Consider the following 26,876-nt stretch of genomic DNA (forward strand, 5'->3'; position numbering starts at 1 on the left):
AGAGTTGCTTGCTAGTGCGAGTGTAAACACTGTCTTGTGAATGCTCTTGGGTGTCTGCAACCCTGGCATGCTCCTGGAGAGACTAGAGCACCTTCATTGCTAACAAGATCAAAATGAAACACAAGCTGTTTCAGAATGAACTCCACTCCCCCTCCTTTAACATTCATTGGGGCAATCTGTATTGAGTCAAACATTGCTGAGATGACTTTGCAAAGATGTGTGGGTCTCAGATTACTGCAGAGTTACCTAATTAGCTAGCAGTAAACATCTCGGGGTCTACATGTGCAGCACTATTAGGACAGAGTCAACTAATGAAATCCACAGTACATTTGTACTTGTAAATAAAAGTACTATCGTACTACAGAGCTTTTTTCTCTGCAGCAATGCACACGTAGATAATGACTAGGCTGGCTGGGGCACCAGGGTGCTTCAGTGCAGGGACTGGCTGCCGGCTAGCCCCACACCGGAGCACTCACATGCCCCAGCCAGGCTCTCCACGGCACACTGAGCCAGGTCGGAGTAGCCCTAGCCTGGCAGGCTGACCCGCTGGGCCCTCTGCCAGCCAAGGCTTCTGCCACCCAGCAAAATGTGCTGCAGTTTCAAATAGTGCATCTGAGAGCAATAAACTCCAGTGCGATGGAGTTTACTGATGCACACTAATTGCACGTGTAGTTGTGCCCACTGACAAGTTCTGTGGGTGGGGAACTAAGACTGAAATAAGGTTTGCTACAGGTCAGGATTGAAAAACTTGGGCCAAGGCATCTGAATAACTCAGCACTGGATATCCCCTGCCCCATGGATATTCCCTGAGGTATTGCTTCAGGTCAGGATAAAGGGGACTTTGGCAGAGCTGGGTAGGGAGAACCTGGGGCTGGAATAGTAGGAAGCTGCATGTTAGAAGTGCGAGGCAGTGGCACAGCTGGAGTGTGGGACCAGGCCTAAGCTAGCAGTGGTGGTGCTGATGAGATCCATTAGCAGGACTGGGGCAGGAGGGGATCTGCTTTCCAGAAGAGCAGTGTGATACACCTGTGTTGTCTGTCACTTGTACAAGCACTAAAAATGAGTCGGCAAAGATCAGTGTTCCAGCACTGAGAAGAAAGATTTTCCAAGCAGTCTCATACCAGCTCCTATTTCAATGTTGATGGAGCCAACAGTATTTCCCAGTTTTGCTACAACTTGTCTGCCTGATAGAAAACTCAATCCCCTCCTTCCTCCTAACTTTTATAACACACACACACACACACACACACACACACACACACAGAGCTTTGAAACTGAAAAAAACCCGACAATCCAGCAACAAAGCAAGGATTCTTGGAAGGAATAATCTTGTTAAAAATCGCAGCAGGGATGGAACATAATTAATACTAAGACATTCATTTCAGAACAATCCCTCATTCACCTCTGAATAAATCAGCAGCTGCCACACAGCTCATTTCACCATCACAAAGAGAAAGATAGAGGGAAGAAAAATCAATGCCATATTTCTCTGGTGATATTGTGGTGGATTCAAAGTATAATTAACATAGAGACGTTTCAAGCACAATAAATCCTTGCTTTTTCCTATAGACCATTAAGTTGGTTATTGCACTTGGTAAAAAAGTAGTCTGGATTCTCATGCTCAGAGGATACAGAGTCTTATGAGATCGTGAGCTTTTTGAGACAAAGTCCTTTTTTTTTCATTTCTCTGGGTGTCTGTCAGCTCAATAGACAGGAAACATCCCTTTCCCCTCACCTTAACTGATCAATGCCAATTAGAGATGAGTAGTCACTAAGCTGTTTTGTTTGTGCAGCACCAAACTCAAGAGTTCTGGTCCTTGCTAAGGACTCCTGCACACTGCCACAATACAGATATCATCGTCATCACAATCTAGCCACCAAACCAGGGCTTATAGAGTATTTAAGAACAGAGCTAGTTAAAACACTTCCATGAAAGCCCAATTTCAGTGAAAAGTGTTGTCTCATAACAATGCTTGTTTGAGGACAAAGCAGTTTGAGTTCTTTTCAAACATTTTTCAGCTTGATAAAACAGAAAGAAGAAAGAAATCAAAGCAAATCATTGACTTTTTTCTTTGATTTTTTTGGGGGAGGATAATTTCATTTTGGGGGAGAAAAAATACTGTCACTTTTTATGGGCAGAAAAAACAAAGTGAAAAGAAGAAAAAAAAGGAAAGAAGAACAACTAGTGAGAAAAAAGTATATTTTTGGCACACAGAAAGCAAAGACATTTTGTAACTTTTCATTTTAAAATTGAAAAACTTAAAACACTTTTAGTGAAAGTGTTCACAAAAGAACATTCATTTTGGAGAAAATTATTTGCCAAACCATTTCAGAAGTGTTCACCCACCTTCTCTATTTCAAAGCTGAACTTCCACTTGGACTCGGATGGATGCTGGGTGCCCCGTTTCCTCACTTTTCATGAATTTAATGTGATGTTTCCTTGTTAGAATTTTTGGAGAATAGCTCATCTTCATCCTGATTAATGGATCAACGGTCCATCTTCAACAGGATGCTCCTATCACACAAAACAACCAGAAGCAGTGGACACAAACAAATAGGCTAGCACAGAGCTTGTGTTCTGACTTCTGTCCCATTCCCGTATCAGAAGTTGTGTACAGCAGACAGAGCATTACAGTGATTGAATACCACTTGTAGGCAAACATACCACTGCAATTCACATGCAAATACGTACATGTGCAAACAGGGTTTTTCAGCTGTGAACAAAACTATTTGTTAGTTGCCGTTATTCTGGTCTTTAAAACCTCTGAGTTATCCAGTCAGGGAGTAGAAACACCACATGAGCTAGGTGATGAATCATATGCCTGAACACTAAATATCACCTGGCTAATGTGATCTGTTTATGGAAATACCATTCGATTATGTTTGCTCACCTACAGTATTTAGCTGAGATAAATAATTGTCAGAAGTAAGTAATGGTTCAGGGGTTATTCATAAGGCCTAGACTTGCAATCAGTGCTATTCACAGCAAACAACATCACTGATTCTATTCTGGATTTAATCTGAGCCAAGGAAATACAACCCCATCAGGAAGATGAGGTATGGGGGTAGGATTGACATAGGGCAGAGGAAAGAATAACAAGGCCTGTCTATACATGCCAATTTAAGGTGTATTAGCCATTTTAAGGTGCATTAAGGGCAGGAGTCTCCCCTTAAAAATGGTAATTTTAGGTTATTCGTGCAAAAGCAGGTATCAAATGTATGTGTGAATAGCTAAAGCACCTAAATGCACATATAGACATGCTATGGCACATTTATACCATGTATGTCAATTGACTTGGGACTAAATTTAGTCTCAAGTCGGTCCACAGTGTTAATGTACCTTAGTGCGTGCATGTGTAGATGTGTGCCTAAATCATCTTAATGTGCATTAGGCAAATGCACATTAAGTTTAGGTGCGCATAAAAGCACATGTAGACTGCACACTCACATAGTGCTATAGCACAAGATGCAATTCCTAGCCAGTGAGAAACAGTCATAAATCAGCACCTGCCTAGCTGCTCTTTAATAAGTCACTGCACTTCTGTCCATTAGGGCAGAGATGAGTTCTCAGGAGAGTCTGGAAGCAAGAGAGGTGGGTGGTTTTAGCATTATGATCATCTTAAATCTAGCACTTGGAACTTCCTAGTTTGATTTTGCCTGTCTTTGATAAGCCAAACAAGCGATGACAAGGACAATATTGAATTGTGAGTAACAGGAAGCAGAACGGTCAGGAATATAATCATCTATGTAATGAGATAATGTTTCTGTTAGTGGGAGCAATAAGTACATGGGCCCAAAGTGCATCCCAGCAGTGATGAGCAGAGACATGAAGAAGTGGTGGCCAGAGGTGAGAGTGAGGGGTGAATGGCTCATGATTTTTTAGGAGAACCCTGGAGATAGACACATATACAAGCTGTTTTCCAAATGCCCCTTTCATGCCTGCATTTCATTCCTCCCTGCCCCTTGTATGGTTTAAGAATGTTAATAATTAGCATTACTTCTCCCTTTATTGTTCCCCTGTATTTCTGACCAAGAGAGCGGTGGAGGGGAATGAGAAAAACTGCCTGAAACAGGAGACCATTGGGGAAAGGCCCAGTCCTGCACACACATCAGAGGTCTCTGTTTCTGCTTCTGATCTCAAGGGAGGGTCCTGCAGTTTGCAAGGGACTATCCTTTCTCCTTAAAGGAAACTGCTTGCTGATAAACAGATTGCATCTTGATTGCTCCGTGGTGCAGGATGGAAAGTAATGCCTGACTTTTCCACCACTCAGGCAGGGCCTTTGACTCAGGGGGAAAACAAAACAAACAAAAAAAGCAGCAGCCAAAGGTGATCAGTGGTTTGATCCCAGCCATTCATTGTCCTTGTGTAACAGCACTTCAAACTTCAAGGGAAGGCAGCTGCCCTGTGCTTCAGGCTGTACAGCAGCCATTGCAGTGCCAGCTATCAGCCCAGCCACCTCTGTGCAGGATAGATGAACACTTAGCTTCTGCCTCCACTGCATCCCCTGTGCCTGAGGGACACTGTGTCCATCCAGTCCTGCTCGCATGAGCCGTCCCTGGGAAGGCAGTAGTAAAGCATCCTCAGAGGACATCACCTTTGGCCACTTTCAAGCATGCTGCGGACAGCAGGCCTGAAAGCAACTCTTGGAACACAGCTTTACCAGTGCATTTGGGGGAGCTGCTGTGTTGGCACCAGGTTGGAGCAGGTTGGCAGGACTAGAAGAGCATCGTTCCTTGGTGAGGCCAGAGATTCTGTGGACACCTGAAACTTGCCAGCCACGCGTGTCATATGTATTCCCCCTCTAGTGGCAACATCACATAAAAGTGAAGCAGAGGGACTGGTTTAGCACAAGGGGAAGAGGTCTGTGCTCTAGAGCTAAAGGTCCCAGGTGCAGTCACCAATTGGGCATCCCCGCAGGAAGCCTGTCCAACTGGCCACATGACACCTGAAATGGTAACCTGGTGCTTTCACAGGGTATGGCCAGTACATCTAGCAGCTCAGTGGCATTCCCCAAGCAGCTGTGCTTTGCCTAACACCTCAGCTATCCAAGCTCTACATGTGACCATCCATGGCGAAATACCTGAACATGTCTTAGAAAAGATCTTCCAAATAAAACTCAAGGAAAACTTTGCAGATCCCCCCCTGCAAAGTTTTCCTCCTCCTCCTTCTCCTTCCTTTCTCCTCTTCCTCTTCCACTACCTTCCAGTTGCAGAAGAACATGAGGCAGCTTTTTCCTCTCTGGAGTTCTTCCCAACTTCCTTCTCCTCCTCACTAGCCCTTCTTATCTCCTAAATGAAGCGCGTCAGGCTGCATTAGCTCAGCTTCCCCTGACTCCCGCCCAGGGAGCATCCATTGCAAAACAAATAGCCCCGTGTCAGCAAAAGTGTCTGGAGTGATAAAAGCTACTCCACAGAGAAGGTAAGATACAGCTCTGTATTAGTATCCACCAGATGCCTTCGGAACAGATTAGGGACTCCGAATATGATATTGGCAGATTTTCTGCTTCACCTGCCACCCCGAGCGAGGATGAATGAATTTCCAACAGTGGCTGGAGTCTCTTTCTTCTTTAACTCTCCCCATGATTTACAGCTCTCGTGGGGGTTCTGGTGGTGGTGCTGAATGATAAAACCCCACAGACTTGGAGAGCACCTGAAGAGCTTCTTGCTGTTTTCCAGTGATCTATAAGGCTTTGCTTTGATATAGTAGCCAGCCTGCACTCATAGAACAACTGCCTTTGATGCCAAGGAAAATAAAGTGAGAAGCAATGAACTGCTGGAGAGGTGGCCTTCACTGGCAACAGGCTGGGAGGGTGCAAAGGAAGACACACAAGGAAGGACCAGAGCAGTGTGTGTGGCTACTCGTGACTTCTCAGGAGGCAGAAGATTTAAATTCACGTCATCTATCTGAGGGCTAGGTGTTTCCCCCCAGCATGCTTGATCTTTGAGTAAGAAGATGAAGGTCTCTGTTGCCACGGTACTTCCTACAAGTGAAGAGAGACTGGAGCTGGTTGGGAATTTTAGGAACAAAGAAAAAGAGAGGGTCTCCTACGTCATTGAGTCCAGGCCCTTTTTCAGAGGCAGCTATTCATTCAGATGATCTGCAAGTACATCAGTACTGACCTTTCACTTACTGCAGCCACAAAGCACCCAATGTGCATATCTTGCAATGACCCAGAGGCAAAAAGGAGGGGAGGTATGTCAGGTTAATATGTCAGGATGATCATAAGAAGGAGGACCACAGCCCATGCTCCTGAGAAAGGCCACACAACTCGTGGTTCTTACCACTCTTGCATAGGGAAAATGCATTCCCTACCCCATATCTGATGACTGGCATGACCCCAAGAACATGAGCTAGGCCTTCCAGCCAGGGCCTAAGAGCTTGCCATTTTCTGATGATTTTTTTTGTTTGTTTTTTGTTAAAAAAGGGTGATTTTTTAAAATGAAACATGCTCTTTGGAAAGGTACCAGTTTTGACAGTAGTTTCCTTGGAAGGTGCCTCAGGCTGAGGATGGAAGTGCTGGATAAAAAACTCAGAGAAAAGGTAAACTTCTACTGCCTGCCTAGCTAAGCTCAGGGGCTAGGTTTCTCCCCCAAGAAGCCCAGGTTCAAGTCCTGCCTCTGCTCAGTGAATGCCTGAACCGCAGGGCTACTGAGTCTCTTTCCTGGTAAGAGCTATTCCACTTCTTTGGAATAAATCTTTATTTCAAGAGGCATGTGCTTAAATCTAGGTGCCCCTCCTGAGTACCCTAGCAGTGGGGTACCTGCTAGTCTGGAGTGCAGGGCTCTTTGTCTCCGTGCAAGGAACTTTGAAAAGCCTTAAGCCCATCCCTATTCTGAACAGGAAGGTTTCTGAAATCCTCAACATTTCCCAAGGAGCAAGAAAAACATTTCCCAGCCAACTCCAATGGAGCCAATGCTAGTCAGTGCCATTCCCGGCAGCACCACACCTCAACCATTTCCTCTTCCCTCCAGTTCATCGCCAAGTGGATTGTCATCTGAGAGTGGATGCTGAACTACGTCACCTCTTCTCACTATGCTATGAGCATCTGGGCAAGAGATGCTCAAAGACTCACAGGACTGGACACTTAGCTGGGAACACTTCTGGATGGGAGGGTGTAGGAAAAAGGAAAAGCCCAAATGAAAAAGCCCAGAGCTGGAAAGAATCTGCAGAAGCTGGAAGAACAAACAGATGGATTTAATAGCAGCCTTCAGCTACCTAAAGTGGGGCTTCAAAGAGGATGGAGCTGGACTGTTCTCAGTGGTGACAGGTGACAGAACAAGGAGCAATGGGCTCAAGTTGCAGCAAGGGAGGTTTAGATTGGATATTAGGAAAAGTTTCTCACTAGGAGGGTGGGGAGGCACTGGAACAAGTTACCTATAGAGGTGATGGAATCTGCATCCTTGGAGGTTTTTAAGGCCCGACTTGAAAAAGCCCTGGCTGGGATGACCTAGTTGGGGGTGATCCTACTATGACTAGATGTGACCTCCTAAGGTCTCTTCCAACCCTCATTTTCTGTGACTCCAAGAGAATACGGGTATCTGACAAGGGAGATGATGCAAGACTCATCCAAGTGGAGGCATTGACTTGCTTTGTCCCTGCCCCCCACCCCCCTGGTAGACCAATGTACTGAGGTTTCTGAGAAGTTGCTGCCCCTACCCTCATGGGTCTTCAGCTGCAGCCATGGAGACTCGTGCTTTTTCAACGTGGCATGCCTTTGGCAAGGGACATCTCAGACGAGACTGGAGCAAATGCAAACTTGAGGTGAGACGGAAGGCAAGGGAGAAATCTTCAAGGGCAATTTTAGGGTAAAAAAAGACTGAGGAGAGTTGGCACCCTCGTTGCTTCATGGAGCCCGCGGCAGTCAGAGTTGCACATCTGAGAGCGCTGGCTCCTTTCCCTGGAATCCTCTGGGTTTGGTGTCAATTCAGATCTGTAGGTGAGAGAGAGAGAAAGGAGTTGGGCCAGCAGAACTGGCGCTTGGGAAGCAGATCACACCCCTACTTATGGAAGTCCAGGGTTTCCCACCCAGTGCCAGACACAGGCCAGGGAGAGGCGGCCAGGTCCTCTCTGACGAATCAAGAGGCTGTGCAGAGGCTCAGCTGGGTGGCCAGCATCCTGAGGTGCACTAAGGGACTTGAATGTCTCCTCAGCTTTGCCTGCTCTGACCCTGTCACTTCTGATGAGCATCACCTGCTGATTCCCCAGCATCTGTCAAAGTCATTTTGAACACGTCACGGTTCGGCGGGCAGCCTCGCTTCATCTTGGTTACAATTTTCCTTCCCGTGCTTGTTTATTCTGCTCTTAAGTAGCAAGCCGCTGTGAGAATTTGCCATCTGCTCAGCCTACTACAGTGGAAGCAACAAAGCAAAGGGAGGAGCGGGGTCCAGACAGCCAGGCTGTGAGATGGGAAGCTCTGGAGGAAACTGTTCACCTCTTTCTTTCCTACTTCCACTTCCCCAGATGAATACAAGTGATCCTGCTGACTTGTGGAAGCCTCGGTGTTAATGTAACCGGAGCAGAAAGGAAACGTGTCTGTGTCCCCAGCCCACAGGAATAGGGAGTGTAGTAGCACCCTCAGGAGAAGACTTACCTGTGGGAGAAGAGGACTTGTTCAAGCTTAAATTAACTAAGCCAAGTGAGCTCTGGTCAGTCCTAAGCACATAAAAGGATTTGAGGGCCTAAGAACCGGACTAAAGGCCTGACCCAAAGTGCACTGATGTCACTAGGGGTCTTTTCCAGTGTCCACACTGAGCCACAGGATCAAGACGTAGAAGAGGGCATTGCAGAGCACGTCATGTGTGAGGTGTATTAGCAGAGCTGGAGGAGGGAAAGCTAGAGGAACACAGCACCTGCTTTGGACCTGACACTGGCTGTTGTGATTAGCAGGCACAAAATGGGGAAACTAGTCCCAGGCAGCCCTGAGATGCAGTAATGAACATGCCAGCACATCTGGACTCAAGTACTGCCACTGGAAGTATTGTTAGAGTTTAGCACAGACGCAGCAAGAAGGGCCCATAGGTGGCTGGCTGGCTACATGCGATTCCGGTCCAGGAGCAGTGAGGCGCGCTGGTGGCTGAGTGAGAATATTGAAGCATTGAAAGTCTGAATGTGCTGCGATAGCATAGCTCATGCTTTCCTTAGGATCTCATGCCCATGTTGGAAATGATGAGCACATCATGAAACTCCTGGGCCCTGCTGGAAAGTAAATGTAAACGGTGGAGGATTGCAGCAGAGACTGCCTCCCCACCCCAGCCCCACAAGCAAAGGAAAGATCACTCCTGCCTGAACAAACAGCATACAAGGCAAGTTGTTGCTGGGACTGGGAAGCTATTTCAAGGGACCTTTTCAAGATATAAAATAACCTCTACCACCTCATGGCCATGGCATACTAAGAACCCTTCGGCCACTGCTGTGAATCATTCATGTTCCACTGCTTTGAGCTGTCCTCTACCTTGGACACTCTGGGTGCCTATAGACATGCTCCAATGCATTCTAATTAGAACACATTAGAGCAGACTCGGTTAATTAAGTCTGCTGGAGCCTTCTAATTAAAATGCTTTAACATGGCTGCAGCATCTTGTATATTCAGCATCCTGTATTTCAGAGTGGCAGCAGGGGCACTTTAACTAAAGCTTGTCGAACAAGCTTTAGTTAAAACGCCCTACTGCCATTTTGAAATGCAGGAAACTGGATACATGAGACACTGCAGGATGCAAGATGCTGTGTTTTAATTTGAAATAAACTGCATTTAAATGTTAAATGCACACGATGCTTCATTTCAATTAGAGTGCCCTCGCAAAATGCTATAATTAAAATATCCCCATACCCTCCCACCACCCCAGAACATGTGTATAGGCACATGATCAACACATCTCAGAAGTTCTCCTCAGTGGAAAGAATCCTGTTGACTCCTGTTGATTTTGGATCAGCCCCTGAGAAAGACAGTAAACTACAGGGCCAAATCCTATTGTGTAGGCCTGCCTAAGGGTGAAGTTACATGTTACACTTAGACACTTAGCAGGGGTGTGGCTAGGAGCCAAGACATCTAGGCTGTATCCCTGCTCTGCTGAGTGGATGGGTAGGGAGGGGAGTGCTGGGAGCAGTGTGAATCGACATTGCACTGTCTAGGGGGTAGGGTGTCCATTAGACCTGTTTTTAAGCTCTTTGTCCCCTGTCCATTTTTCAATGAGGACTGGATTGCAAAAAAGTCCCGTTTTTCAGTTCATTGGTGGAAATACAAGTCAATCACTTGTCCTCATGATTCTGCTGACTGTGCCTAGAGCTTGGATGGTACACAGCCACAGAAGCAGGGTTCCCAGCCAGGGAGGGAGGGAGGGGAGGAAAGTGGTTTTTGGTGGCCCTGCCCCTTGCTGCTGATTGCCAAGGGGACTGGTGGCCCCACCCCGCACTGCTGATTGGCCGAGAGGGCCCGCCCCTCACCAAGGGGATGTCTTATATTCTGGGGATGTGTCAATGGCTACCCTACTAGGGTGCCTTGGCTTGGGCTAGGATCTGGCCCCTCTTCCAGGTTCTCTGCCATAAAAATCAATGCAAGTCACATGTGCCTGTTTATTGCTAGCCCTGCCATCCTCCACTTGCTCTTGTTTGACTTTTTAGGTGAAGAACTCCTTCAGCTCTCCTGGGATCTGCAAAGCACGAGATACCCGAGGCATTAATAAGAAAATTCAATGTCCCTCTCACACTGCTCCTATACAGCCATCCCACCCACGGCCACAAATAAAGGTCCCTACTCATCACCTTGTCTTCATATTTCATGAGATGCTCGTACACGGAGCAAGCTTCAGAGATCAGTTCATCTGCATCCAGGTCTATGAGGCTATTACAGATCTTTAGGAAGAAAGGAGAGAAGAAACATCATTGATACTGGGGGTCATGGGCTGGCTGGACAGTCCAACCATGGGGTGAAACACCTCATGCTACTATGGCTGACATTAGGCATTTGTACATGCCACAAAATTGGCCTTTAAAGCGGCTTAAATGGCGTTGCTGTTTGCACATTTGGTAGCTTATGCCGCTTTAAATAACACTGCTGTTTGCACGCTCGGCTGCGTATTCTGCTTTAAAGGTGTTGCTGTTTGCACACTCGACTGCGTATTCTGCTTTAACGGTGCTGCTGTTGGCACATCCGGTGGCTTATTCAGCTTTAAATTACTTTGTAACATAGCAAGATAAAATACCTCTGAGGTGTTTTATTTTCCTACCTAACAAAGTGCAGGGGGCACTGGAAACTGATGTGCTCGGGGTTTGGCTGGCTTCCAGCACCCCATGCGCTATACCCACCACCTTCTCTCACTGTTGTGCGACTTGGAGGCAGCCCATGCATCTCTGTGGCTGCAGTGCAGCTTGGGACCACTTAGGCCAGGTGCCAGTCGGCAGGTGCTGCCTTGGGGGTGCCACCATGGAGAAAAGCAGTGCCCCCCACCCCCACGCCACAGCTGCAGAGGGAAGCACCAGGGCCCCATGCAACTCAGGAACCACTTGGCCCACTGGCAGCTTGCCCCCTGCTGCCACTAGAGAGGCAGGTAAGAATCGGGCCCCAACCCTCATGTACACACCATGGGGATTTAGTTTGGTTTAATTCTCCCAAAATGGAAATGGTGGGTTTTTAAAAACCCACCATTTCTATTTTGTGCAAACTAAACTGAATTAAATCTCCGTGGCGTGTACAAGCAGCCTAGGTCTCCAAAAGGCCCCCTGCATCTTCACTCTAGCTCCAACAGGAACCCCAACCCTTTGTAAAATTTTGCTTCACTTTTATTTCTGTGTTTTTACCCTTGAGTTTCCCATGCATTCTCTTCTCGTGTCCTAATTCTGACCATGGGTTAGGTGTAGAGATCCAGGAGAAGTGCTGAGAAGTGCTCCTCCTAAAACATTTACAAACCCATTTCCTTTGCTTTGTCTTCTACAGAATATTTGTAGGATACGTGGTGGGGTCCCATGGCTAAGCTACCATGGGACTAAAATTCAGCCTAAGATTCAGAAGGCCTAGCCTAGGTCTGCCACTGACTGCTGTGTGACCTGGAGGTGACTTTCACCTCGCTGCAATCATCCCCTTCTGGACACATATGCCATGTGCAGACATGCCTGGGTGTTTGGTTCCCTGTGGACAACTACAGGTGGCACACCTTGTGCTGCCACTAGCTGTCCTTGGGGAATGCCTGTGCCACATGCCCTCTGGCACGTGGCAGGTTACTTCAAGTGGGTTAGAGGAGGCTGAGGCCAGCACTGGGGTGGCCCCAGCAGCCTTACCTGGGGTCCTGGAGCCTCCCAGGGCTGCAGCAGCAGCGATCCTACCACTCAGAGCCTGGTTGGCAACTGGAGCATGGCTCCAGCAGGCCAGGCCTCAGTTTTGAGCAACACATGCTACCCCTGCACATGCCGCTCCCCCCTTCCCCCTTTTTTTTGTTTTGCATGGGATTTTTGACACCTGGATGTCCATGTGTGTTTATATAGCATCTAGCATAATGGGCCCATGTTGGTGATGCTGCAACAGCAATAAAATTATTCAACGGGATGTGCAAGTCAGTAGGGAGACCTGGAGACCTAGTGAGTGCAGGACTGTTTGTATGAGATGCAGTAACCGTCCATGCTGGTGGGGGCTTATCTGAGTTGAACCATCCCGTATTTTTAGACCAGCTATAATGTTATAGATGCCACCTATAGCAGCAGAGATGGGAAACAAATCATCTGGAAGCAATGAAAGGGTTGTGTTAGGGGCTCACAGTTTATGTCTAGGACACAGCCGCAGGGTGCTCTATTATGCCACGGAGGAAATGGATCCAGCCTAGCCACTCCCACACCATGCGCAACATCCCCAGAAATGGGGCATTAATGATGCTCTGGGAACATGCTCATAACAGTGCCTTGGGGGCACCCCCACAGTGTCCTCCCCACTTCATTTCCAGAGTTCATGTGTGGGGCTAGAATGAGTGGGTGGGATTTTTTTTACCTGCAAGGATGGGGTGTCTGGATCCAGAGATTCCCCTGTGGCCTCTTGTAAATACAGGACCAAGCTCTCACCTTTGGATCTACAACTTGATTTGAACTTCTTGAAAGGTCAGAAGGCAGTTAGGATCCTTTGCTCAGGCTTAGGCCTGTATCTCTCAAACACTGTGAGCTCACCTATGATGAAGTGAGTTTGGGCTCTTGAAAGTTTATGCTATATAGTTCTTATTTAGTCCATATTATGCAAATCTACCATGGCTTCTGGAGACTGGAGTGCAAGCTAGATAGAGTTTCTGTGGTGGAAGTGTGTTCTTCATCCATTATTCCCTACCAACATGCCTCATCACAGAGGTGGAACAAACATCTCCAGGAATGAGTGTCCTTCTAATGATACTCATTTTATGCCCTCTCTGCTGAAATTGCTAATGAGGGGCCAATCCACACCAAGCATGAGGTATTTTTTGGTGGTGTTGACAACAGTCCACTCTGACCTGGGTCCCAATTTCACCAACTCATCCCATGTAGGCAACCAAAGAGTCGCCTGACAGCAACACTTCTCCATGGGGATTGGCAAGGGCTGGACTTCCTTCCTAGAAGGGTGATGCATTTTATTTCCTCTCTCATGCCCTTATTTCCTTACGGTTCTGGAAGCCTGCATTAGCTGTCAGTCTCCTTACTGGCTGACTCACCATTAAAATGTCATCTCCGCTCATAGCTTCCCGGAGGATGTGGTCTCTCACCATCTGCAGCATGGTGTAGGCCACAAACACTTGGAAATTTCGACAGGGCTTCCCAGTCAGGAAGACCTTTGGAGAAACAGATGTGAGAACTGATCTGTGACAAAAACCATCAGTAATCGGAATCTTTTAAGACAAGGAGCCAAACAAATACGAGCGTAAGAGATACCAGACTGGGTCAGTCCACAGGTCCATCAATTCAGAGTCCCAAAATCTCCTCCAAATCAAATCATCTACCAAAGCTTCCCACAGCCCTAGTGTTTCTCTCTGCTTTGTAAATGGGACATTGAGGGTCAGAGAGGAAAGGGGATACACCCACAACTGCAAAGGGAACTGAGTGTAGGTCCCCAGAGCCTCAGCCTTATTCCTGAGGCACAAGATCAGCCTCCCTAACTGTTCTCGTCCCCTTAAATTGCCTCTGCAATTTCATGTGCAGAAGGGTTTGTTGTTTTCCATTCCCCTTAGCAAGGATAGTGCATGTTCTGAAGTAGCTGCCCTCTCCCTTCCTAAGAGGTGGCTGCATTTCACTAGCCCACTACACTAATCCTAGTGACAGTCTGTAAATAACTTTGGGATGCTTTGAATTGAAAGTTATAGCTGAAATATAAAATACCTCCCTTGGGCTGTGAGTGAATAATGAAATCATGAATGGCCTAGAGACAATAAATTGGGGTTTATTATTTACCATCTCACAGTACTAGAACTAGGGGACGTGCAATGAAAATCAGTAGGTGGCGGGTTTAAAAAACCAAGCTCTTTCATAGCTTCTAGAACTCATGGCCACAGTTTGTTGCAATTAAAAGCTCCAGATCGATTCAAAGCGTCTGAATTGATTCAGAAAAGCTTTGGCCACTTTGGTGATTCGGTCATAGATTAAACAGGCAGATGACACGGCTTTCTCTAGCTGGTAAGTCTGTTGGGGTTAGAGAAGGAGGGAGGGAAGGTGTGTAGGGGAAGGAGGGACTGGGGTTGAGGCAAGCTGCCCCGCTGGGGTGGGGGTGTGGGGGGTGTCTTACACAGGGAGGGGGCAGGAGGGGTGGGATGTGGGCGCCGCAGTGCCGGGAGTGGGGTCTCTGCCCTGCTGCTACTTGTTCAGCCGGGGCAGGCAGGATGCAGGCCGGACTTGCTCCAGGTGGAAGGGGGCAAGCAGCAGCAGCAGAGCAGAACCCCTGCTCCCAGCACTGCTGTGCCTGCACCCCGCACCCACTCCCAGCACTGTTGCAGGTGTGGCAGCGCTGGGACCAGGACTATGCCATGCTGCCACCTGGAGCAAGCCAGGCCTGCATCGCACCTGCCCCCCTGCCCTCCCTGCTGGCTTAGCAAGCAGCAGCAGGGCATAGCCTCCGCGGCTCCCCCTGCCGAGCCAGAGGCAGGCACAGCTGGAGGAGCTGTGGGAGAAGCCCCCATGGCTGCCCTGCCTGGCCCCATCCCTTGCCCAGCCCCAGCTTCCTGACACAAAAAAGCCCCACACTCACCAGCTGAAGCAGCTGTGGTTGGGGCCTCCGAGGGCTCATGGCAGAGCCCCCCTGTACAGTGCGGGGCAGTGAAGGACACTGGGGATCATGCCCCCTGCCTGGCACCTGCCCCACAACATGAGTGCAGTGCGGCTTGGCAGGGCACCGCATGCTGTCTGGGAGCTGGGGCAGCTCCATGCGTCAGCCAGAGCCTGGCACTGCTCAGCCCCAGCAGCCTCAGCTCCCAGACAGCATGCGGTGCCCTGCTGAGCCTCGCTGCTCCCCACTGCCCCATGCTGCGTGGGGAGGAAGGGGGTGGGGGGGAGGCTCTGCCACGAGCGCCCAGAAGCCCCAATTGCCACTGGTGCAGCCAGTAAGTGTGAGGCTTTTTAAGGGCCAGGACTAGGCTGGGGCCGGGCAGGACAGCCATGGGGGCTTCTCGCATGGCTCCCCCCACCCAGGGAGAGGCAGGCTCAGTAAGAGGAGTCGCGGGACAACCCGGAGCCACCCATCTGTGCCTGCCTGTCCCTGACCAATCCGAATCATCGATTTTCTCCAAATCGGTGCTGAATCTTCCAAAGCCAGTTCGGTTGAATCGATACAGGACAGTGATCTGAATCTCCGAGTTGAATCACTGTCCTCCAAATCAAATCCTTCTCTATTCACACAGACCTAACAAACACCCTTCCTGCCTTTTGCCACGTGTGTAGGCAATGCCTAGTATAAGACAGCACCAACCTTGGCTGATGCCCCTACAGCTAATTCTGTTCCCCTTCCAAAAATATTTAGGGCCTTAGTGTGACATTGCAGTGTGACATGGTGCCTCTTAATAGTACAGACATCCCCATCTGCTTCAAGTTAGGGCACTCATTCTGCACAAACTCAGAAGGACACTTGCTTTTTCATGAAGCACCATTTACTGAAACGCACAGAGAAGCCCCTCTTCTAGAAGCCGCTTTTTCTGAATATTTTGCGGAGTCTGGCTGAGTTTGAAACCCAAGAATACTACAGCCAGTTTCCTAATAAAACTGTCACCTCCCTCCCACAGCAAGAGGGATAAAGTTAAGGCACAAAGGCAGCAATATATTAAGTGAGTGCCAATTAAACCTATATATATATATTTGGCTATTTGCTTTGAAACAAACCCTTCTTCTTGCACTTTGGACACTATTTATTCCTGAGTGAACAGACTCTGGGGTCTGCCCAAGAGCAGATGGCTGGGAGCAGAGGGGGTCTTTATTTTGCAGCTGACATGAATGAATCAATCACATTTCTAGCACTGTCTGCCAAAGAAGCTGGGATTCTCCGGCTTTTCCCTACCTCAGCCAGAGCTCCCCTTTCCCATGGCAGGGCCCTGAGAATAATCAGAGCAGGCGGCTGTCATGCAGACTTCATCAAGAAAGCAGGGCTGGGCAAATATTAACTGAGATAATAAAAGCCACCAGGGAGGCAGAGGGGAGATGAAGATGCTTAGTGAGAGGTTGCAGATTGGTGAATTGAGAATGCTGCTGCTGCAGCAGGCCTCCCTTCCCTTTAGATTTGAACCACATGTACAGAGCTTTGGATGGTGAATGGGCTAAATGATGCTATGGTCTAAATCAGGGGTGTCAAACTCATCCAACTCCCTGGGCTAGATGACCACAAGGCTCCTTGTGGGCCGGATCTGGGTGTGGAGGTAGGAGGCAAGAGCAGGGTGAGTGGCTGTAGTGGCCCAAGGCTGAACACAGCTGTTGCTTGCCTCCCACCACTGACACATGTCCCCAGAAAGGCACCATACCTTGGATTTCAGCAGGAGGCTCTACCCTTGCTTACGCCACCCCTAAAGCCTTGGCTACTCTGGGAGCCCCAAGGGCCAAACAACACAGCTCTGTGGGACACCTTTGGGCTACATGACCCACCTGGAGCAAAATCTTTGGATTTAAGCATCTAATCATGATTCTATTCTACATTGTCCAAGCCCCTGAAAATTCATTAATGCATCTGCTTTTGTAACACACCATCATCTTAAGATAGACTCATAGTAAAACAGCATGGAGAAGGACCCACCCAGTTTTTGCATTAATTGTTTTGCAAGGTAGAACAGATTTGCACTAGACACCTAAGTCCACTTATATGCCCAATAAGTGAAATAGAACCTGATCTGAGCTATAAATCGGTGCAGCCTCATTGCCTGTCAGGAAGTGTGCAGTCTGTCCATCCGTCCCCCATCCCAAGACACACCACTAAGTTTTACCATAGGAAATCTGGCTTGTGGTGAGCACCCTGCCACCAGCCTGCTGGGTGACCTTGGGAAAGCAACATCACCTCTTTAATGCCTCATTCAGGATGACACTTGCTTCCTTTGCAAAATCATTGGGATCTAGGGATGGAAATTGCTATGGGCCAGATCCTTTAAAGGTACTTAATTGTTTAACTCCTGCTGAGTTTGTTTCTAATGTCTTCAGAGGTCTCAGCCTAGCTGTTATTCTCTTTCAAGCGGAAGGTATTTGTACAGATGATTATTGACAGTGGTCAAAATACAAAAGAGTTTTACATGTTCACAGGCTTGCTCAAAACATTGGAGTCTCTCAGGCCTAAAAGGCTTAGCCTAAAAGTCCCCAAGATGAAATGCTATCATCTGCTGTGGTTTCCATTACTGCGTTCTCCTCAACTAGCTGGAAGATACCATGAGAAATTGCTTCTTGCAGTAGCAGGACATAATCAGGGCAGAATCATTCAAAATTGGGCTTGCTGCAGTAGTTACTGCACAATGTTCCTTGGCCTTTGTTATGGATGATCAAAGTGTTCCCTTCTGAACTTACAGTCTAGGAAGATAATTTAGCTCAGGTACCGTCAAAGCTCAGCCTGAAATCACCTGACAGCTCACACATTTCTCAGCTAACCTAGCTAAAGCATTTGTAATATAATCCCTCAGCAGGAGAGTTTTGCCGAAATCCCCCTTTGATGCTGCTCATCTGGGGTTCCCAACAGAGCAGGTAGAAAAATACAAGTTTGATTACATGAAAACATGTCAGGGTTTTTTTCAGCTGAAATTCACTTACTGAAATATTCTGGCCGCATTCTACATTGTTCAGAGGGAAACTGAAATATTTTAAATTGAAAATGCTACTGCCTCATAGGAATGGTACATTAGCTATCCCACACTCTCCTTTTTCTCTAGACGCCAAGCTAGTTGGTCAGATCTAATTTCCACGATGCCCCATGGTCTCATCTCTTGGACAGGTTATGTGCATCGTGGAAGTTCCTGGCTGTAACGTTGTCATCCGGCCGGGGAGCCCTGCCTGCAAAGGAAAACTGAGGACATTCAACAGCCATGCTGAAGCTCCCAGGAGGTACCACAGTGGCATTTTCAAATTAAAAATATTTTAGGCTTGGGGGCATTTGTTGTTTTCAATGAAAATTGGAAAACCCAACTTTTCTAAGGGAATCAGATGATACATATGAAAAGTGCTGTTGATGCATGTGAAAAGTGCTGTTTAGTTAAAAACGCAACTTTCTGTTAAGAAACATGTTTGAAAAAACCTCTCTCATAAGCCCTAGTTTCCAGTCAAAGGCAGGAGTAGACCATATTATTTTTACTGCTTGGTCACAGGATCACACTCTGTGTGCCTGTGAAGGGGCAGTATTAATCCACTCAACTGAAGTGAAGATGGAAAACCCCTAGGATAATCTCTCCAGATGTGGATATTTGCCCTCTATACAGGGAAGGGGAAATCATGAATTCACAGCACCCACCACGTCTTCTGAAACTCATAAAACCAGAGAAACTGCAGAAAGCTCTCACCTCCCATAGTCTCCAGACATCATCAAATGATTTGAAGACTCGCTGGAAGTAGAGACAAAACCAAGGAAACAGGGACTGAACAACACGAGACCCCCTTCCGTCTAGAAAGTGAGAAAAGCAAACTCAGGTTAGGGATCAAAATGCGTTTTACAGCCAAGCTTACAAAATTGTGAATCAAAGGGCAGTGTGAATCCCATTACGGAGCTTTTTGCCCTGTTGCTTTGCGTTCAGCAGTACACACTGGTTTTCTGCCTTTAAAAGTTTGCTCCCCGGAGCAAGTCTGTCCTGTTGCGATGACCTGATCTTGCATGGCTATATTATACAATTGCATCATCATATGGCATCGTCATATGATGTTACATTGCCATGTAAAGCTGAGTATCATGATGCCATGACAACTCCCTGCTAGGTCATAGCATAGGGATGTTAGTCAGGCAGGTCTCAGATGGTTACTGAGCCTCTTAATGTCCTGTCCCCATGGCACGCAGTTTGCCAGTCATATTGGAAGTGTCCAGTGGAAACTGAGATGTACTGACAACTCCTACTTAATCCAGTTAAACCAGGGGTGGGCAAAATGTGGCCTGCAGGCCAAATGCAGCCTTCCAGGTCATTCTATCCGGCCTGCGGGGCCCCTAAAAAATTTAGAAAATTAATATTTATTTGCCCCTGGCTGCCTGTCATGTGGCCCTCGATGGCTTGCCAAAACTCAGGAAGTGGCCCTCCACCTGAAATAATTGCCCGCCCCTGAATTAAACCCATGCAATATTGCCTGGGGTTGCACGCACTCACAGCGAGTTTAGGCCCTGGAGGGAAATAAACTCATTGGAGCTTTCCATTAGAATGATATCAGTTGACCCCTAAGGTCAAGTCTGATCTCTGTGGTCTAAGGGAAGGTCAGAATGAGCTCATGAGAACAGGAAGATGGAGGCACCTGAGAACTGGGCAAGATGGCCTAAGGGGCCCTTCCAGTCCTACATTCCACTCTATCCACCCAACCACGTGAAAATGGCAAAACAATAGAAGGGAAATACATGAAAAGTGTCTGAGACAGGCTGAAATCTACCACTCCCTTTCCCCACATTTTGCTCCAGTGCCAGGAAATTCTGGATGCATGAACTTTGATAACTGTCCCATCCTCCATTCTCACAATATCTGGTGGAACCAGGTGACGCCCATCAATGCACAAATATTTGTTCTGCTGCCAACCCGCAGAAATGACACTACCTGAACTCTGGTAGCACAGGCTTCATGGCTCTTCTGGGCTGGAGAGGAGGGCAGGAGGTAGGGTGACAGTACTTACCCAGGTACTTGGCAAAGAAAGGATCCATAAAAGCAATCACAGCTTTCAGCATTAATATATTCTTTCCAACTCCTATGTGTATCACACAGCCATGCTCCTGGAAGAGAATATTCAGGAATGAAAAGTTCCTTGGGAGCACATGAAAGAGCCAGATGGCCCAGCTTAAATCCATAAAGCCAGACTTATTTCTCCCATAAATCTGCTGGCCTTACAAATAGATTTGCTCCATTTTCAAGGTTTACATTACAGACTTGCATGAAACCAGCTCATGCATAGGTCACCAGTGGGAATGGACTGCAAGACTGTCTGTAAAAGTTAGAATGCCACCACTTAAAGTTAAAAACATGCTTCTAGTAGCTGAAAGTAGCAGTAGGCTTTTATCTTCTGATGGACCAGCTGTTGGAGGCAAGCACAATGCACACTGGTGAATGCATGTGTACCTCTGAGCCTGAGAGCATGCATGATATAAATATATAAGGGGTGTGCATCAGGATCTGGGAGAACACCTATTCACCAGAGTGTCCCATGGGACGACAAGGTCCAACAGTCACGAATGCCTCCAAGATCATTTTAGGCTGGACATAAGGAAAATCTTCTTTACTGTCCTAGCCCCCAAGACCTGAAATAGGCTCCCGCCAGAGGTGGTGCAAGCACCTACTCTGGACACTTTTAAGAAACATTTAGATGCTTATCTTGCTGGGATCCTTTGACCCTAGCTGACTTCCTGCCCCCGGGGCAGGGGACTGGACCCAATGATCTTCTGAGGTCCCTTCTAGCCCTAATGTCTATGAAATCATTGAAATGATGCATCTAGCACTAAACATCCATTAGAGCCAATCTCCATCTCCTAGAGGCTCACATCTGGTCTGTCTGATACTCTGGGCAGCCTACCTTCCAGAGACCATTGGCCTGGTATGCATACTTCTAGATGCAGTGCACCAGCACCTCAGTGGGAAGTCAAAGGGAGGAAAATGTCTCATTTTATTTTCTTTTGCAGTTTTCCAGAGTAGGTTTATCCCACATGACTCCAAATGATCAAATCCAGGAGTCTGTTGGCTTTATCGTCAGTTCATGTGGTTGGCTGGGTTATTAGGAGCTAGGAAGCACTTGGCAACCCTCTTACTTCCCCTTAGAACTGATTAACACTGTTGTTTCAGCTAATTGGCTATTGTCAATTTGCTGTTTATGATACACTGATGGTGCCAGCCCTTCACTGACAAACCCTTTTCAACTGGCTGATTCAGTCTCTAGCCAAAAGCTTCATCTCCATGTGGGGGCTGCTGTTGTTCTGACTGTGACACCAAGGCTAAAGCAGTTGGACTCTGTGGTGTGGACTCAGCTGTGCAGGCAAGAGCTTTTCTGTGACCAGTAATGCCATCTGCCCCCAGCAACACAAGTTCTGCCAGCAAAGCTGCAGCCACCCATGGAGGTTATGCTGGCAGACCATTGTTGGCTATGGCGAGTCAGGACATAAGTGACCTGGGATTTGCAGGCAAGCCTTAAAGCCCAGAGGTGATCTGCAAGACCACTCCATCACTGGAGCATTTGCTATAGTTTGGAAGCTGGGTGTGGGTGGTCAAGTCAGGCTGGTTGCCTCTCAGGACAGCATGTGTGGATTTGCAGTCAGGATAGGCCATTGACAATATATTGCAAAGGTCTTGCACACCCTCTGGCCAGGAAGCAGTACAAGTGAGACTCACGGTTTTTTGGAGGAAGAACTGAAACAGCCAGTAGATCTCATGTTCCTTCTCCATAAGCAGTTGGAAAAGCAGGAGCATCTCATGGAAACCCTGCTGGTACTCTGCAAGGAGAGAGGACTTAAAGATATACTCAGGCATCCCTTGGCAGGCCAAAAGGGTTCAAGCCAACTAATAAGACAATAAGGAAACACAGGACAAAAGCAGGGTGTCTCTGGATATTATAGGTATGGGCTAATTATTGAGGTCTTTTGCTATGATAACGGATAACTAATTTAATACACTTACCAAGAAAATGAGAAACCCCTGCCCTTCTACCCACTGCCTCCCGCTGGGTGGAAGAGACCACAAAAATTAATGGATTATGGGGGACAAAGAGGGAGAAAGAATTAGGGAAGGGGCTTCAAGGCTCAGAGACCCAAGCTAGGGAAGGACAATACCCACTGCTCTGAGAAGGAGACATGTGAGTGGTGAAGCCCTGAGTTTATCTAAAAGGGCAGTACTAGGCAAAATATTGTACTCAACCCTGGACCTCAACTCTAAGCAAGTAAAAGGTGCTTCAGTTTTTTTGCCTCTTTGATAAAATGGCCAGTGAGAATGCAAAGCATCAGGCTCCCTAGGCTAGGGACAGACATTACACAAACTGGTTTAAGTGATCAGAAACTGGTTTCAGCCTGTTCAGTGCACATAAACCAGTTTGAAAATGACTGAAACCAGTTTGACATAAACCTGGTTGAATGTAGTAGCAGACTTAACGGATTTGAGTCAAACCAGTTTATGCAGTGTCTGTCCCAGACCCCTTTCTGGTTCAACTTAAATCAGACTCCCCCAGCACCCCAGCATGCTCTCTGGGCTGGGTGGGGCTGTGCTCCGCAGCAGGGCTGGCCCCCTCCCTCTGCTCCCTGGCTGCAGCTCCAGCAGAGACTGCAGGTGTCCGCCTGGCTTTCCCCTGCTTCCCACTCCCCTCCCCATTCCCTGCTAAGCAGGGATCCCCCATCCCCTGTGCCTTACACAGCCACTTCTCAGCATTAACTAGCAGACCACATGCTGGCTACAGTCCATGCTATGGCAGACAGGAGAAAAGCAGAATCAACGTGTAGCTGGTACTGTCCCTCTGTTGTTTTCTTAATGGGGTGATAAACACTGTGTTGGGGCTGATAAACACCGTGTTATCAATTCCCTGCTGGACTGGTCGGGGGGGGGGCCCTCTGATCAAAGCATCCTGCTGTGGCCTGGCCATGCCCCCCTGAGCTCCGCACTTTAGAAGGGAAGGGAGGGCTTCTCTAGCACCCCCTGGCTTCTAGCCTGAGCCACTGTAGGCATGTGCCTGCATTTGTGGGATATGTGTGCAGTTACAAACTGATTCAGCCTAGCCAGGTTAGACTAACTTGGGAAGATTGAATCAGTTCAGACTCAGGCTTTTGGAATGTCTGTCCCTAGCCCTAATGACTTAGAAGACCTCCCCAGGCACAAACAGGGGAGACCCCTCTGCACAGACCGAGGCTTGGTAATGGGCCCAACATCATGGAGTCTGAGAACATTTCAGAAATTCATTGGGCAGCATATTTAGCATGGGTCTGTAGTGGATTTGAAACTGAGTGGGAGGATTTGGTCCACCCAGGAAAAATGAATATGGGAAGCACCAGCATTGAGCCTTACTATTTACCTCATTTATCATGGTCCCTTACTATCTCCCCTACACCCCAGCACAGCAACTCATTCGCTCCACTTCCCCCTCTTCCCCACCCCCACTTTCAGCTAGTTTTCCCCCTTGCTATCTCAGACCCCCTCTCCCCACATCCTATCATCTCCCTCAGCTAAAAGCACCATAACATAACCTCCCACTCATCTATACTCACCAGCCTTCACATTGCACACGTAGCTCAGCAGAAGGATCTTCTCCAGCTGCTTCTTGTCCACCATGGTATTGCCCCGTAAATCTCTGGTGTACAGCCTCTGCAGGTCAGAGTCTGTAGGGAGAGGAAAAGCCATCACTCATGCATGGGGCTATGGACTGAGACCAGACTGCAAGACCAAGTCAGATCCTGCAGTCCACTCAAAGTGAATGAGTGCGTCCTGTGTTTGGATGGTGGAATCTGACTGAGGACATTCTGACTACAGCTGGATAAGTAAATGGTACTTCAAGCCACTGGTAATTCTGAAAAAATCAGGGACAAAACTGGGACAAAAGTTACCCAAAATGATTTTTTTCAGAATACAGGAGTTTAAAAAAAAAAATGAAACTTGAATGAAACATTTCACACAACCAGAAATAAATCACTTTTATTTGAGCATTAAAAATAACAGAAGGGATTTTTAAAATCCAAAGTGGCTTCAAACTGGAAAAAAAAGTTTCCTATCAGAACCAAAAAAAAGTTATCAGATAGTTTTGTGGGTCACTCCCACCAAAACGATCAACTATGCAAAAATCACCATGAATCTATAACTTATTTGGGGGCTGTCAGAACATGATTTTTCACTGACAAGCAGAAGCAGCTGAAAAATACCTTCCAGCTCTAAATTGCACTTCACTCTACAGCGGCAGGGCAATTCAAGGAAATGCTATTTATAGTGTAGCTGGACAACCCAGTTCTTTTCCCCTTGTGCTACGTGCAGGCCTGGTCCTTTCCATCCAGCTCAGTGTGATCTCAGGAAGTAGGACCTTTCGGCATACAGCTAATCAGCGCCAGCATCAGCTGGGTCTGCAATCAGTTGCAATGTGCCTTGGTTCCAGCTAGGTGCAATGCACGCCTCTCCAAATGCGTGGCAATTTTGTAGCAGTCACCAAGAGATTTCCAAAGAGCAATTCTATTTGATTGAACAAATGAGGGTTTCCAAGGTTAGTTCCAATGAGAAAAATAGACCAGTTAATTGTATCACTGCAATATCAAGCCGCTACCATTCTCCGGCTCCACATCTGCTATTGACATGCTATGACTTCAAGCAACAGCTCGCAGTTAGCTTAACTGAAAGCTATGGAGCTTTCTGAACAGGTGCAAAGCGGCTCTGGAGACACCACAACTAAGACCTGCGGGTTGAGAAATAAAGCATTCCAGCAGGAGCCGAACAAAGGAGCTAAATTGTCACCAAGGCCTTACGCGATCCAACAGATGGTGTCTACCTTATTGCAGGTTTCATATAAAGATAGTGGATCAGAGAGCTCCCTAGGACACAGAATAACTTAATGTTTGGGACATTTGCTAGAACGTGGAAGATTTAGGCTTAGATCTGCGAGTTGAATCGTCATTTCCCACATTAAGAATGATGTAAACTACGAAGTAATTGGCTGTTGGGAGGTGAAGGACTTTCTTTGGGCTGCATGTTTTTTTAAGTAGGGAAGCTGTTTTCTTTATGAGAAAAGAAGCACTCCTGGGGACACTGTGCATGCCATGCAGATGCCAAGATGCCCAAGTCCTGTATTAACCCTCTTGCAACCACAGCTATTGGTAGCGCACTGTAGTTTGTGCCTAAAATAGCAAGTGAGCTGCTGGTAGTACCTTGATGAGGCCTGTGATGTGGAAACAATGCTGTATTTATAGGAACTGGTATAGAGAAGCACTCACAGTAAAAAACTAAACAGGCTTGTCCTTGTAAGGGTCTGAAACCTAACCTTGTGTGATGCAAAGTAAGTCCTCCTAGAAACAGAGGGCATTTATACACATATATTTATACAGATAGATTAAGCAGTCTGCTCTTCATACGAGCTGATGTGCCTGGCACTTCATCGCATGCATATGTATAAATGGCAAAATGCGCATCAGTGCTGAGAAAATGGCAGTGATGCGCTTTTGAACTAAAACACCTTTAATGCATTTTAGCTCAAAAGCGCACCACTGCCAGGTGTGCTGTTTATACAAATGCATGTGCCGCACTGCCAGGTGCTTTTAAAAGTGCTTAGTGCTGCAGCATGTGTACAAATGCCCAGTGTGTCAAGGAAGTATGGCACCCCAGGAAATAGTCTGGATGCAACAGCAGGAACTTCTTGGTGCCACCCTTTGCGGACACTGGATACCTGCAGACGAACAGGATGGCTGCTCTGATGCACTCAATTAAATCAAGTCTGCTGGAGCATGCTAATTAGCATACTCCAATAAGCTTTTTTGTCTCATGTATCCATGTCCACATGCTTCAAAATGGTGGCAGGGGTGCTTTAATTAAAGCTCGTTCAACAAGCTTTAGTTAAAGCACCTACACTCCCATTTTGAAGCAAGGATGTTAAAAACAGGAGATGCTGTGGGTGCTTTTATTAGAGTGGCTCTCTAGCTAAAGTACCCCGCCTCGCCCCCACCCCTGGAGCATGTGTAAAAATGTCCTCTATGTTCCGGGAGGATTTTACTTTATGAAACAAGAGTCGGCTATAACTCCAGAAAAATCTTTTTTTTTTCTCCCTTGCAAAAATCAGATGCATGTTTTATTTGAGGGGGGTGTCTATTGTATGTAAGAGAATATGGTAATTGAAAAATTCCCAGCCTGTTCTAGTATAACCTATTTCAACATATGGCTTTGTAGATGAAGGTGAAAAGTGATTTCTTTTTTATCCAGTCATGAAGGAAAAACAAAAAGAGGGCATATTTGATTGGCTGCCTGGCATTTTTCGAAAGCTCTGGCAGAAGGATAGAGCCTCTCTCATTTCTAAAGCAGCAACTCAAGGCACAAAATCTCCTTCTTGTCTCGGCTGGGTAGATTTATGCAGGTTACATTGATTTGTAACATTAATTTTGCAATATAATTTAATATTCCTTTTGTTGTACAACTTGGAGAAGCCTAAATGGGAATCTGACTATAATAATGCTAATCACTTTTGTTGCTCCTTTCATCCACAAGAATTGGACCCTGAGCTGCTCTCTAGACTCAAATTCTCTCTCTAACAACATCTCTATCTAGTGTCTTTCTATATATAATTCTCTCTCTCTGGGTCACTTGACCCATCACTAAAA

The 26,876-nt window shown here is 47.1% G+C and overlaps 2 protein-coding genes across 2 annotated transcripts in view; both read right to left on the minus strand.

The window, feature by feature from the left end:
* Positions 1–2,546, minus strand: part of LOC149852480 (uncharacterized) — a 101,974-nt gene extending 99,428 nt beyond the window's left edge. The window contains exon 1 of the mRNA XM_090028722.1: positions 2,348–2,546. The gene's annotated coding sequence lies outside the window, so the exon portion shown is untranslated. The remainder of the gene's footprint in view (positions 1–2,347) is intronic.
* Positions 2,547–10,614: 8,068 nt separating this feature from the next.
* The window catches only part of TBC1D21 (TBC1 domain family member 21), a 68,392-nt gene continuing 52,130 nt past the window's right edge, over positions 10,615–26,876 (minus strand). The window contains exons 6-12 of the mRNA XM_090028382.1: positions 23,799–23,909; positions 21,943–22,043; positions 20,243–20,339; positions 18,943–19,043; positions 13,657–13,773; positions 10,760–10,849; positions 10,615–10,647 (exon numbers count right to left, since the gene is read on the minus strand). Of these exons, the coding sequence (XP_089884508.1) occupies positions 10,615–10,647; positions 10,760–10,849; positions 13,657–13,773; positions 18,943–19,043; positions 20,243–20,339; positions 21,943–22,043; positions 23,799–23,909 (650 nt within the window). The remainder of the gene's footprint in view (positions 10,648–10,759; positions 10,850–13,656; positions 13,774–18,942; positions 19,044–20,242; positions 20,340–21,942; positions 22,044–23,798; positions 23,910–26,876) is intronic.

Source organism: Crocodylus siamensis, chromosome 15, assembly GCF_052110815.1.
Source record: "Crocodylus siamensis isolate JL-2025a chromosome 15, ASM5211081v1, whole genome shotgun sequence".
Taxonomy (NCBI): domain Eukaryota; kingdom Metazoa; phylum Chordata; order Crocodylia; family Crocodylidae; genus Crocodylus; species Crocodylus siamensis.